Source organism: Mustela lutreola, chromosome 12 (assembly GCF_030435805.1).
Source record: "Mustela lutreola isolate mMusLut2 chromosome 12, mMusLut2.pri, whole genome shotgun sequence".
NCBI lineage: Eukaryota > Metazoa > Chordata > Mammalia > Carnivora > Mustelidae > Mustela > Mustela lutreola.
Genome location: NC_081301.1, coordinates 92,331,503 through 92,344,128, shown reverse-complemented (window position 1 = coordinate 92,344,128; position 12,626 = coordinate 92,331,503). Strand labels below are relative to the sequence as shown.

At 47.1% G+C, this 12,626-nt stretch overlaps 1 protein-coding gene across 7 annotated transcripts in view; it reads right to left on the bottom strand.

The window, feature by feature from the left end:
- Window positions 1–12,626, bottom strand: part of SMARCA2 (SWI/SNF related, matrix associated, actin dependent regulator of chromatin, subfamily a, member 2) — a 175,110-nt gene that overhangs the window by 84,274 nt on the left and 78,210 nt on the right. For all 7 annotated transcript variants that reach the window (XM_059142457.1, XM_059142463.1, XM_059142461.1 and 4 more), the window contains exons 23-25: window positions 11,362–11,528; window positions 5,715–5,878; window positions 225–452 (exon numbers count right to left, since the gene is read on the bottom strand). In XM_059142457.1, the coding sequence (XP_058998440.1) occupies window positions 225–452; window positions 5,715–5,878; window positions 11,362–11,528 (559 nt within the window). The remainder of the gene's footprint in view (window positions 1–224; window positions 453–5,714; window positions 5,879–11,361; window positions 11,529–12,626) is intronic.

The following is a 12,626-nucleotide window of genomic DNA, read 5'->3' as shown; positions in this document are numbered from 1 at the left end:
GGCTGTCCTGGCTGAGCCTCATGGTCCCTCTAGCAGATGCTTCCCAAGGCCCTGGCTTGGATAACTTTCAGAGGCTTTCTGGGCTTGGGATGGAAGATAGCAGCTAATTTATTCATTTTAATTAACGCCAGCCCAGGAAATTCTTTAAAGAACAGAGGTCATTCTTAATCCTCCCGAGACAGAAGGTCACCGTCGGATCTCATGCACTCGGCTTTCTGTAATACCTCATTTTCCTCCTCGTGCTCCAGGATGGCCTGCAGGAACGCCCTCCGCTCGTGGCTCGAGGACTTCTGATCGAACATGCCTGCCTGGATCACTTTCTGATCCACGTTCAGCTTGTACTTGGCGGCGGCGAGAATCTTTTCCTCCACGCTGTTCACGGTGCACAGCCTCAGCACCCGGACCTCATTCTGCTGACCGATGCGGTGAGCTCGGTCCTGCGCTTGCAGATCCTGTGCGGGACAAGGACAGGCCGTGAGTGGCACCCGTGCCCGTGAGCGGAGCCTGCCCCAGACGGGAGGGAGGGCTATTTCACCACCCGCACGCATCGAAGATTCTGCTTTCATTGCTCGTTCCTGCCTAACGGAGGGAAGCTGGGCTCCGCAGAGCTCCGTTCACCATCAGGCCTAGTCCCCAGCTAAACAACAAAACAAACAAAACTCAATACATTTGATATCAGAATTAGGACTCTGGTATTACCTACAAGTGACCTTAAATTGCAAGAAATCATGGACACTGATATCAAGTGTTCAAGAAGATTTTTAAAAACAGTCATGAATTACACACACACACACACACACGTGCGTGTGCGCGCACCGCACATACAGGGGTTGCTCAGGGGACAGATCTCCTGGCATCTAAACCCACCTGAGACGCAATCTTCAGTTTGGGGAATGAAAAGGATTGCCAGTATAATACTAAATGGATCACATTTTGGGGGGCAGAAATCTGGCAGTGTGTATCAAAGGTGTGAAAACTGGGGATGGTCCTTGACTCCTGAAATTATACTTCCAGCAACTTATCCTATGGGAATAATCATGGATATGTACCAAGATTTACAAGGGTATGCGTCTCGCTGTTAAGTATTATTTACAATTTTTAAAAAGCAGAATAAAAAACCAACAATAACAGATTGGTTAAAATAATTCGTCTTTGTAATGTTAAGTACCATATACTATATACTGTATAGTACCATACAAAATCAACTAGAAATTTAGTGACACAGAGCTATAAGTAAAAACTACAAGTTACATATGAGTAGGTACATGAGGACCCAGATCAGGAAAAGGCAGGCGGGGACATGCCATTGATACTGACATTCCCAAGTAATGAGAGAACAGTTACTATTACATTCTCCTCCTTTTATGTTCAAATGGTTTAACTTTTTTTTTTTTTCTGCTTTAAACATATATTATTCTTAGAAGAAGAAAAAGGTTTTAATGAAATCTTTCAATAAAAACCTTCCCTACACCTGAGGCCAAGTTACCTGATTTTAATGCTGCACAATAAAACCTTCTCAGTCTGTCACTGTCACTCCTTCTGGCCCAGGCGACAGTCTCTGCGCCCATGCTAAGGAGTGATTTCCACGTGTCCCCCCATTAGACCTGTTTACATTTTTAGGCCAAAAGTCTGTCCCTTGTATCCCGCATCCCGATTTTACACAGAGCTGATACTCCACAGCTCTAAGCTCATCCCCTGGACCGTGTGAGTTTCCTGGTCGCGCATGTGGCATAGGTGACAAAGGGTCAAAGTCCACCCAGGAGATACCCCATCTTTGCTGCAGGGACCTCTATGATTAAAAGACTAATGAGGCAGGGCGCCTGGGTGGCTCCGTGGTTTAAGCGTCTACCTTCGGCTCAGGTCATGATCTCAGGGTCCTGGGATCGAGCCCCGCATCGGGCTCTCTGCTCAGCAGGGAGCCTGCTTCCCCCTCTCTCTCTCAGCCTGCCTCTCTACCAACTTGTGGTCTCTGTCAAATAAATAAATAAAATCTTAAAAAAAAAAAGACTAATGAGGCAAAAATTGTTCCTCAGAAGATATCTGAATAATGTCAAATATCAGACAACTGACCCCTGAACGCAGCCAGCACGCATCCAGATCAGATGTTTTTCCAAAGAGGATAAAGTGAGGCAGGTAAGTAAAATCCAAAGTTGGGGTGGGGGGAGGAGGCAGAGCCTTACACATCATTTATAAGACCTTGGTTCAATCATCTCTCTCAACGCACACTCACCAGCACGGGGAGGCAGTGACCAAGATGGCGAGTTGTGTGCTGTCAACTCTGGGTTATCTTCTAGAACAGGGGTCAGGGAACTGTTTCTGTAACGGGCCCAAGAGTTAAGTTTCTATGAATAATAAATATTCTAGGTTGTCTGGGCCCAGAGCAAACACTCAGCACCTGTTCTCACCAAAAAGCTCATCATCATCATCTTTTTTCCCCATTTTACATTTTTCTACTTAAAAACGGGGGAAAACCATTCTGAGCTCACTGGTCTTACGAAAGCCCCCAGGTCTGAGTTTGCTGACTTCTACCATAGAAGATGCTGATAAATCACAAAAATATTGAGATCCAGGTGACAGAAGACTATGACAGGCAAGGAAGCAGAGGGCCTGGGGCATCTACAAAGTGGGGGGTCTTAAGTTCGTGAGTCCCTGCCAGCTGGCTGCAATGAGGGGTTTTGTTTTGTGGGGCTGGCAGTGGTGTGTTGTGTCTCTAAAGCCATTTATCTATTTGGAAAGCAGCAAAAATTAGTGTTTCTAGGTTGAAGCAGTTTACGGAATGTAAGCCTCTGAGTCTCTAAGTCAAAATGGGGAGGGGTTGTATGTGGTGCCGTTACTGGATGGATTCTTCAATACTTTTGAGGTCTTAGGGATCAGACGCTTCATCACGCTAAGCAGGTGTGACTGTACCTGAAGACAAGGACCTAGTCTGGGAAGAGGGCCTCCCTGGTAACAGTCTGAACAACTCAACCCCAATAGTAAGGGCACTAACCCACGTTTCTAATCCACAGTTTGGAAAATGAGAGCCTCGGTAATCCCGCAGGATTTTACTGCTAATGCCACATGTGTATGTTCAAACTTTCCTTCTAACAAGAGCCCCCAGCCAGCGACTTGTATGCCTCTCTCATCTTCAGTCTGTCAACTTCTGTCGAACAGAACCACTATTTGGTCAATATGCCTTAATTTTGATTCAACGTGACAAAGAATTACTACAAATGCCTTCGCCCCCCAATGCAAGTTGAAACCAACATGGTAAAAAGAGCTCCATGACTTTCACCTTGGGGACCATGCAACCTTCATGCAGGGGTATAGGGTAGAAAGAGCCCAAGATTCACACCCAGACAGACACGGACAAGTTGCTACTGACTGGTTTCCTTACGTGGAAGGTACTTCGAGAACTAGGTACGAAATTTGCAAACTGCCTTGTAGCATCTAGTGGAGTTTGCTGCTTAATCAAAGTTAGTTCCTTACCTTGTATATGGAAAATCAATACCACTCAAAGATCAATGACTTCTGAAAATGAAAAAAAAAAAAAAAAAAAAAAAAAGTTCTGCCCAAACTTATGGCCACATTTAAGTGAAGACATGAAAAATATGTTCAGCCCAGTTCCCCAAATCAGGTACCAGTGAAATCTACCTACGGCAGATAAAAGCATTTGGAGAAATATATGGTCCATGGGCCGGGAACCGGTAGTGAATTAGACCAGGGGAAGTCTGAGGTCCTGTGTGTTTTGTTTGCCTAAGTTTTAGTTCAAATACAAAGAAAGGTGAATGAATTGTTCTGGAGTTCCCCCCTGTAGTTAAGGGTTGTAAGCTGGGGTGTGTGTGTGTGTGTGTGAAAGACAGAGAGAGAGAGAGATGGGGGAGAAAGGCAGGGGGAGTCAAAGAGACAGAGACGGAAGGAGAAACAGAAGGGGGAAGAGGGAAGACAGAGGAAGAGACAGAGGGAGAGAAAGAGAGACAGGCACGGACAGCCCAGCATCCTTTCCCTGGTAGATCAGCATGTCTAGAGGCAGTGAATGCCCCGGCACTTGGAATCCACTCTGCCAACGCAGGTGGTCAGCCAAGAGGCCACAGATGTATTTACCTCCAAAGACAAAATCCAGCGAACCCTCCAATCACCTAGAGACAAGCTAGAATTTTTTTTTTCCCGTTCAGGAAAGATTTAGGCAACAGATGTAGGGGGATATAAACCACCCTGAACTCCCCGGGGAGGAGAAGAATCACATACTCCTCCCCTAGATGCCCAGCCGAGCCTCAGCGCCCGTGGGCCTGCAGCCACTCTTGAAATGCGGGACGGACGCTGAGTTCCCAACAGTGAACAAGAAAACTGCAGGTCTGCCACAGGAATAAGAATTGCACCTGTGCCCGGGGAATGCGATGTGGGCTATAGCAATATATAAAAAATATAAAAATATTTCCCAAAGACTTGGAACTAATATACTCTGCGCTGGTGGCTCCCGAACCCTTTCCAAGGTCCGGATGTTTGCAGAGAAATGTTCTTTACTGCGTTCATGGAGAACAGCTGGGGGCCACTGCAGGGGTTCAGTGGCCGTGGCCTCCCCGAGGCTCAGAATCATGGCTCTGAAATCAGTGGCCCTCAGCTAGGGCAGAAATGACGTAGAATCTCTGGGGAGATTTTTGAATGTCTCCACAAGTCTGGGAAGTGCGTGCAAAATGGGGCATGGGGTGGCAGGGAATGGGAAGCAGGCGTGCATGCATTTTTAAAAAGCTCTCTCATCGTTCTGTGCATCCCACGACCGTTCCCTGCTCCAAATGATCCCGTAAGCCTTTTCGTCCCAGTCTGCACCGTGACCCGGTGAGACAACTGCTTGGCGTGTTTGCAGTGGGGGAAACTGAGGCACAGGCCACAGCCCAGGTGAAACTGATGTACACCACCTCCCATTCCTACGGGAGAGCTGCGGTTTTCCTGTCGACTGTTTTGAATTCGCATGTGCTCCAAAATGAATCAAACCCCGACGAACATCGTTCTACCTGGTTCCGCATGAGCAGGTGCCCTACCTCCACAGGCCACGGAGGCAACCCCAGGAGAGTCACAAGAGACCCATTCTCTGGGGCGTTTTGAACCATCAAAGCAGCCTCTAAAAAGGAGTACATTGACGCGTATATTGACCTGGCTCAAAGAACTCGGTAGTAGATGCTCCGTGGGACAGTCTTTGATGGCGATTTTAAACAAAACACACAGACTAAAAGAAAAACTACTAATTGTATACAAATATACTAATTGTTTGACCCTCAGCAACTTACGGCTTCTGGAAACTCCTTTCCTTGCCGGGAAAGGTGCATTTAGTGACATCAACAACCTTACAGGATTGGGAAAACGGAATGAACCAATGCCCATGAAGAGGCCGGCACAGAGTTGGGTGTAATAAATGTGAGTTGTTGCTGCTCTTGCTTCAGAGCCTTTGTGATTTATCCTGTAACCAAACATCCATCCCAGGAGATGGGCTGAAAATGGAGCAGAAACGGAATTTCTGGACCCCACACTGGAGCTTTTCAAAGGCACATCGAAGGCATGTGGACGACGTCTCACTACCTAGCCCCCGAGGGAGGCAAGCCAACAGCCGTCCTGATGTGCACGGCCGTCTCCCCTCTGGAGCGACGGCTCCTTTAGAAATTGTTCTTGACACTGCTAGTCTTTCGGCCCCTGTAGCTCCAGAGGGGACACGGGGGCACCCGCCTCAGAGACAGACAGACCTGGTGAGGATTCCAGTCGCTGTCAAAGATGACCACGGTATCCGCTGCCTGCAGGTTCAAGCCCAGGCCGCCCGCTCGGGTGCTCAGCAGGAAGATGAAATACTGGGACCCAGGCTCGTTGAATTTCTTCAGCAACGCAGCGCGGTCCTCAGACTTGGTGGTGCCTGGGGGGAGAAGAAAAGTAAATTCGCCAGTGAATTCCCTCCCGAAAATGGCACCGAGCTAGAGAGATCGGCCGGCCTCCTGGAGAAACAGATGCCTGCTGGCATTAGTGAGGTAATCCCCTGAGGTTTCGTTTTTTTTTCTTTTTTACTTTTTGAAAGGAACTTCGGACATTTTGCAATTAAGAGAGGGGAGAGAGAGAGAGAGAGAGAGACTTTTCTTAAATCAAGAAGGAACACTGTCTACTACCCATTGTTTCAAAATGCTGGGTTTAAATACTTAGGACTGGGTATCTTTGTAACTCCACAAATTCCAGAACATTCTCACATTTAACCTAAAACTTAACGAAACATTTTCTAGATTTCTGTGCTTTAAAACACCAAATAATTTTTAAAAGCCCATCTACCAACACACACACACACACACACACACACCCCTACGAACATTATTGTACTGGTTTAAGGCAATTCGACCAACAGGCATTTAGAGGGAGAACTTGTTGATGCCAAGAGAGTGGGAAAAAAAGGGAAACCGGTTTCCGCTGCATTTTACCGTTTGGATTGCTCCTGAGCGTGATCTGGCTGGGAAAAAACACAAAACCTGAAAGGAATATTTTTATCCCGATTAGCAAGACCTGAAGCCACAATAACCCCATGCATACCAGTACACACACATGGAAGCTCTTTAGGCTGCTTTGCACTGGCACATTCTGCTCTGCCGAGTTCCTAGGGTGCAGACCTGCGACCCAGCCCAGTGGTGGCATATAACCCAGGGGGCCTGAAAGGACTCCACAATGGCTGGCGGGGGGGAGGGTTAAGTGGAGAGCATCAGACCCCCCCGAGCAGGGCGAGCAGGTGCGGGGCCTGATATCCCCATACCCACCTCCCAAATTAGCCACTCAGCCACCGGTGTTGTAATGTCTTCTGGGGTGGCGGGGTTGTGGGGGGAAGCACTGCTGCAGAGTTTTGAGAAAAGCTTGAGGCTGCTGGGAAGCAGATATGCATGTCTCAGGATAGTTCCCAAACATCTGCTATACAAATATTATTTCCACGTGGTGTTCTTGTTTTAAAGATAAAAACACACGAGCAACTTATTTCAGAGGATTAAAACATTTAGGTGAGGACAGTTTAGGAAATCATGTTACCCTGAGGGTCAAATACCCAAACATGGGTGGGGGGGGGGGAGGGAGGGAGAGCTCTTCTTCCTGTGAATAAAAATGGTAAGTTCCCTCCTGAGGAGGAGGGGAAATTAAAAAAAAAACAAGCCCAATTCCCCATATAGAGCAAATGGGGATTAGGACCAAGGGGCTTTGGGGGTTCTCCTCATTAAACAAAGCAGCCGTTCTGGAGAGCTCGTTTTGCTTTCTAAATGAGATTTCCAGTTGACCCACCTGGTCAAATCCTGCAGGGAGAACCGGCCAAGAGTTTAGGCTATTTTGGCGGCAGGGGGGTGGGGGGGAGAGCACCAAATGTGCTGAGTGAGGTCTCCACGCTGTGGGGCTCTTTTTTTTTTTTTTTTTTTTTTTTATTTCTCTTTTCCTTTCAGAGTTGGCTTGCTGAGACCACAGTGACGGGTGTGTTCGCGATCTAACGGCGGACGGGCTCTGCGGCGTCGTGAGGCCGGCTCGCTGCTGTCGTCTTTCCAGGTGCACAGTGAGGTTACAGGTTTGGTTTTTTTTTTAAGTATTTTTTTTAAGACTTTATTTATTTATTTGACAGAGAGAAATCAGAAGTAGGCAGAGAGCCAGGCGGAGAGAAAGGGGGAAGCAGGCTTCCGTTGAGCGGAGAGCCCAATGTGGGGCTCGATCCCAAGACACTGAGATCATGACCTGAGCCGAAAACAGAGGCTTAAACCACTGAGCCACCCAGGTGCCCCACAAGTTTGGTTTTAAATACACTGAAAACCAATTGGCTACTGGCCACATGCATTAAGCTATAAACTAAAGGGGCTCGGGGATATGCCTCCTGGGGATGAAAATAACCCTAAAGACAAAATAAAGCACTGGAAAGCAAAAGAAACACCAAAAGGACTTGGTCAAAGGAGTTTTTGGGTCCTCCTCCGCCCCATAACTCAAGCAGAGACCAACCGTGTGTCTGGTACGAATTCATGCTAAGTAGCTGGGAACGTGATGAAAAAATCTATGATTAAATTACTTTTCATGCAAAAAACGAAGACCCTTCTAACAACAAGGTTCACAGTTTGCTGGGTTACCAATCCCATCAGTCACAGGTTCCCCAAGTCAGGATCTTTGCTCATCGTCAGCAATCTTGGGGAGAGCGCCTCAGGGCAACTCAAAGCGCTGTTGGTTTACCCCCAGAGCAAATAAATGCTCCTGGTACGCGGCACTTGACCTCGCACGCTCAGTAGGAGCGTCAGTCCCACGCTCCGTTAGACTTCTGAGGTAGAACGCAACCAAGAACACAACTAATAGCAAGTGTGATTGTGCTGAAAGTTGCAGAATGTGCCAGAAGGAACAAGCTGCCAGGCTTTCATGATTACTAATTTTAACTTAGTTTCAGCTGCTTTGGGAAATTTCGTCTTCTGGGATGTAGCTGCACCACTTGGTCTCCCTCAAAAATCTTTTCCAGGGAAAACAAAGACTATAACGGGACGGTGCGGCCAAATCTGTTCACACAACCATCATCTTTGCAGGGGGGGAAGAATCCATTTAGCTGTCATTGAGTGATTTTTTTTCCCCCACCATGAGGTCAAAAATCTGAGACGTCAAATTCAGCCACGGAAATCTGAAGTCATTTTAGCAAACGGGGGAAGAGGCAGGTGGTTGGAGGCTGGGGCACCTGTGAGCGTGGAGACCGATCGGTTGCCCGGCGGTTCTCTCAGGCGCCTCCACAAAGGGCTGCTGTTTCTTGTGGGCAGAGCCTGTACTGTGTTCCCCACCAGTAACATTTTGTTACGAAGCTCGTCTACCTGTTGTCTCCTCCCGCCTAACAGTGAGGGCCCTGATGACAGGGACACAGCGGTTCCAGTCAGCTTGTACCTCGTTTCAATTCATCAATTTTAAAAATGCTGAGTAAGCTCGAAATCATTCTTGAAATGCTGCCACCAGGACAGCAGCCTGCATGGCCGGAGAGGGGACGTAGCTCCCTGCTCTGCTGAAACTCAGTCTGAACTACGCTGGCATCCGAGAGATCGAGGTTAGAACCTGGCTTCGCCGCTTGCGTCATGCGGAAGTTTGCGCGTGTCTCTAACTTACGCGTGTCTCTAAGCCTTTGTTTTCCCATCTGTGAAATGGGGAATCCTATTCATACCTTGGTAAAAGGGGCAGACGTAGCTTGTTTGCTGAGAACATTAGATCAGTAACGCACATGAAGCGCCCTGCTCGGTAGCCCACATGCAGCAGGCATCCCACCAACGTTACCTTTTATGACAATTATTATGAGTAAATAATGGAGACAGTCCGCCAGCAACGGCGACCTGTGAAGGACACTCTCTCAAGCTGGCAGGAGAACAAGAGATTTGTTTCAAGGAAAGCACTTCCTGCCAGCTTCCCAGACTCGAATACTCCAAGGCTGCAATCCTCCAAGAGCGGAGAGGCTACATTTGAAAAGCCACACAGTGAAACAGCAGCTAAGCGGGGCGCCAAGATGCCCCTCCCCTGGGCAGCTGGGAAGGCGGGCTTGCCCTCCGGAGGGGTGCTGACCTTGCCTCTCCTGGAGAAGGGACGGGAGAATCAGGTCGAAGGACAAAGGACGAGACGCAGTGCGGGAGATTGGCCAAAAGAGACAGACTGCGGACGGCAGAACTGTGTCACGAAATCAAGAAGGAGCATTGACTCGGCCGTGAGTCTGTCTGCAGTGACGTCGGAGGGGAGAGGTAAAAAGCTTTTTCAAAATCAAGTCCATCTGAGGCATAATTAGTTCAAAAATTAGTAATACCCTAGGAGGTAGCCATACCCCCATGCCATAAAGAGAATTCATTTAAAAGATAAAATATAAAAAAATAAAAATAAATATAAAAAATACATAAATATAAATACATATAAATATATATAGTTAAGTAATATATTTATATATTACATAATATATCTACAAATTAAATAATATTAAATATATAGTTAAATGTATAAAAATATATATAAATATAAATATTAAAAATAAAAATAAAAGAGACAGGAGGGCAAGTCTGAGGTTGGTGTGTGTCCAGTTCTAATTCATGGCAACCAGCGGGACAGAATGTTGGACTGAACATAAAACAAAACCTTTTATTTATTTATTCTTGGTTTTGTTTTTAGTTTTCATTTATTTTTTTTTTAAAGGAGGGTCCATGCCCAGTGCAAAGCCAAACAAGGGGCTCAAACTCATGGCCCTGAGATCAAGACCTGAGCTTAGATCAGGAGTCGGAGGCTTCACCGACTGAGCCACTCGGGCTCCTAAAACAAAACCTTTTAAAGGAACATAAACTTTTAAATTTCCCACATAGCCATAACTTGAAGATTGCATCAGACAAAACCAGACAGTAGTAACACCATTACCGTTCTGTGTGCAAGGGACTCCATAGGGTCCTGGCTGTAAACCTGCTCTTATTCCCATGCACTGCTCTTTGAAAGTGTTATCCCCTTGCCACAACATGGGGAATTTGGTATCTTTCAGCCTCAAAAATATTAGGGTTGGTATCCAAATCATATAGTACTTTTGGAAATAAATATCTCTAAATACATGTTTCCTTCCACTCATTTTTTTTTTTTTTTATATAATCTTATTCACTTGAGAGAGAGAGGGAGAGCAGAGGAGCAGCAGACGGAGAGGGAGAAGCCGGCTCCCCGCTGAGCAGGGAGCCCGATGTGGGGCTCGATCCTGGAACTTCGCGATCATGACCTGAGCCAAAGGCAGAGGCTGAACCAACAGAGCGCCCCCCCCCCATTCATATTTTCTTACTGATTTTCCAAAAAGTGAAATACCAGGCAAATCAAGCAACTACTTCACATAGTTGTATAAAATCCAGGACACAATGGGGCCCTATCTCTTAATGGAGCATGGAGATATGTTCTACTTAGGAGAAGAAAGAAGCTTTAGCTATAATTCAGTATCATCCTAAATGAATGATTACAGTGTTACCAAAGAGAGGAGATACAGCCTTCATCCCTTTAAAATAAGCCTCAACAGAAAAAGCTCAGGGCTCATCAGAACATTCGGGAGGGCGCGTAGCTAACCCACCATCCCAAGAGCAGAGAGGGCTTTTAAATTTTAACTTAGTTTCTTTGAGTTTAATCGTGGCACTTATCAGTGCCTCTGAGTCCACTTGCGCTGGCTTGTCGGGGTTGGGGGGAGGGGGAGGCAAACAGCTGTGCCAGTGATGTCGGCTTATTTTAAGCTGGAGGATATAAAAAACGCTATCTGGCAAAGCTGCCCCTCACCCTGCTAGTTAACTCTCCAACAACTGGACCTAAGGGCCCCCTCACACACACACCCCCTCCCCCTGCACGCCCCATGGCCTGCCTTCCCAGCCTGATCCCTTTGGGACTCACCATCAAGGCGAAGGTACAGGAAGTTCCGAAAAGCAAAGTAATCCTCCATGATGGTCATGAGGGACGTCATCTGGCAGAAAAGCAGCACGCGGTGATTAGTTGCTCTCAGTTTTGGCAGAATACGATCAAGCAGCTCAAACTTTCCTGAGGCCCGATACAGCTCGGCCCTGAACCCAAAAAGGCAAAACCAGAAGACGGTGTTACTGCTGTCTTCTCCAAGGATCCAGGAGAGCCTGAATGAATGTGTGGATATCCACCCCAGAGCGATGGGGACAGGGCATGGAAGGAAACACTTCTCTACAAAACCCACAAAGAGTACGTTCCAGATGCTACTTATGGGGACTGATTCTGCAAAGAGAAGGAAATCCTTTCATGTTCCTAAGACTTTCACTCTCTGTCTCTCCCCCCCCCCCCCTCATTCTCTCTCTCTCTTTCTCTCTTATGCACACACATAGTCGTGAATCTGTTATATTTCCTTAAATTGCTACTTGGTAAGCCCGTAAAGTTACTAATTTAGGGCACTTAAGATGTGTCCAAATATTTCTTGAGCATCTACTACAACCTGCTGGGCACAATTCCAGGCACGTGTATAGGGATGGGAAAACAGAACCCCTGCCTTCCAAACGGCTAATTGCCAATTGTGATGAGCACTAAAGAGAAAAATAACAAGTTGCCATGAGACGACTCATAGCAACACAGGACATCTTTAAATCAGAGCAGGGTTTGGCAAATTTAGGGCCTGGCCCGCTGCCTGTTTTCGTAAATAGAGTTTGACTGGCGCGTAGCCAGGCTCACTCATTTCTGTTTTGTCTACGTGGTGGCTTTCATGCCACGCAATGGCAAAGCTGGGGCACAGACCTTTTGACCCACAAAGGCAAAAATATTTGAGATCTGGCCCTTTAGGGAAAAAAATTTCCCAGCCCTTGATGCAGGTGACCTTGATGAAGAGAGAACAATTGAGCAAAAACCTCAAACAATGAACAAGACAGCTGGCTAAAGCATGCGGGCTTGGAAGAGGAGGAGATTCCAGGAAGTGGGGAGAGTATGTGCAAAGGCCCCGTCGCATAAAAGAGGCTGGGGAGTCGGAGGAACTGAACATAAGCAACAGGGGAATTCTGGAGATGGGCCAGAGGGCCAGTGGGTGTGCGGGCTGGGGGGAGACAGAAGCCAGGCAACTCTTTAAGCCACACTGAGTGTGTTAGCTTTAAGTGCAACAGAAAGCCCCTGAAGGGTCTGAAACAGGGCAGTGGTGAGATCTGCCACCT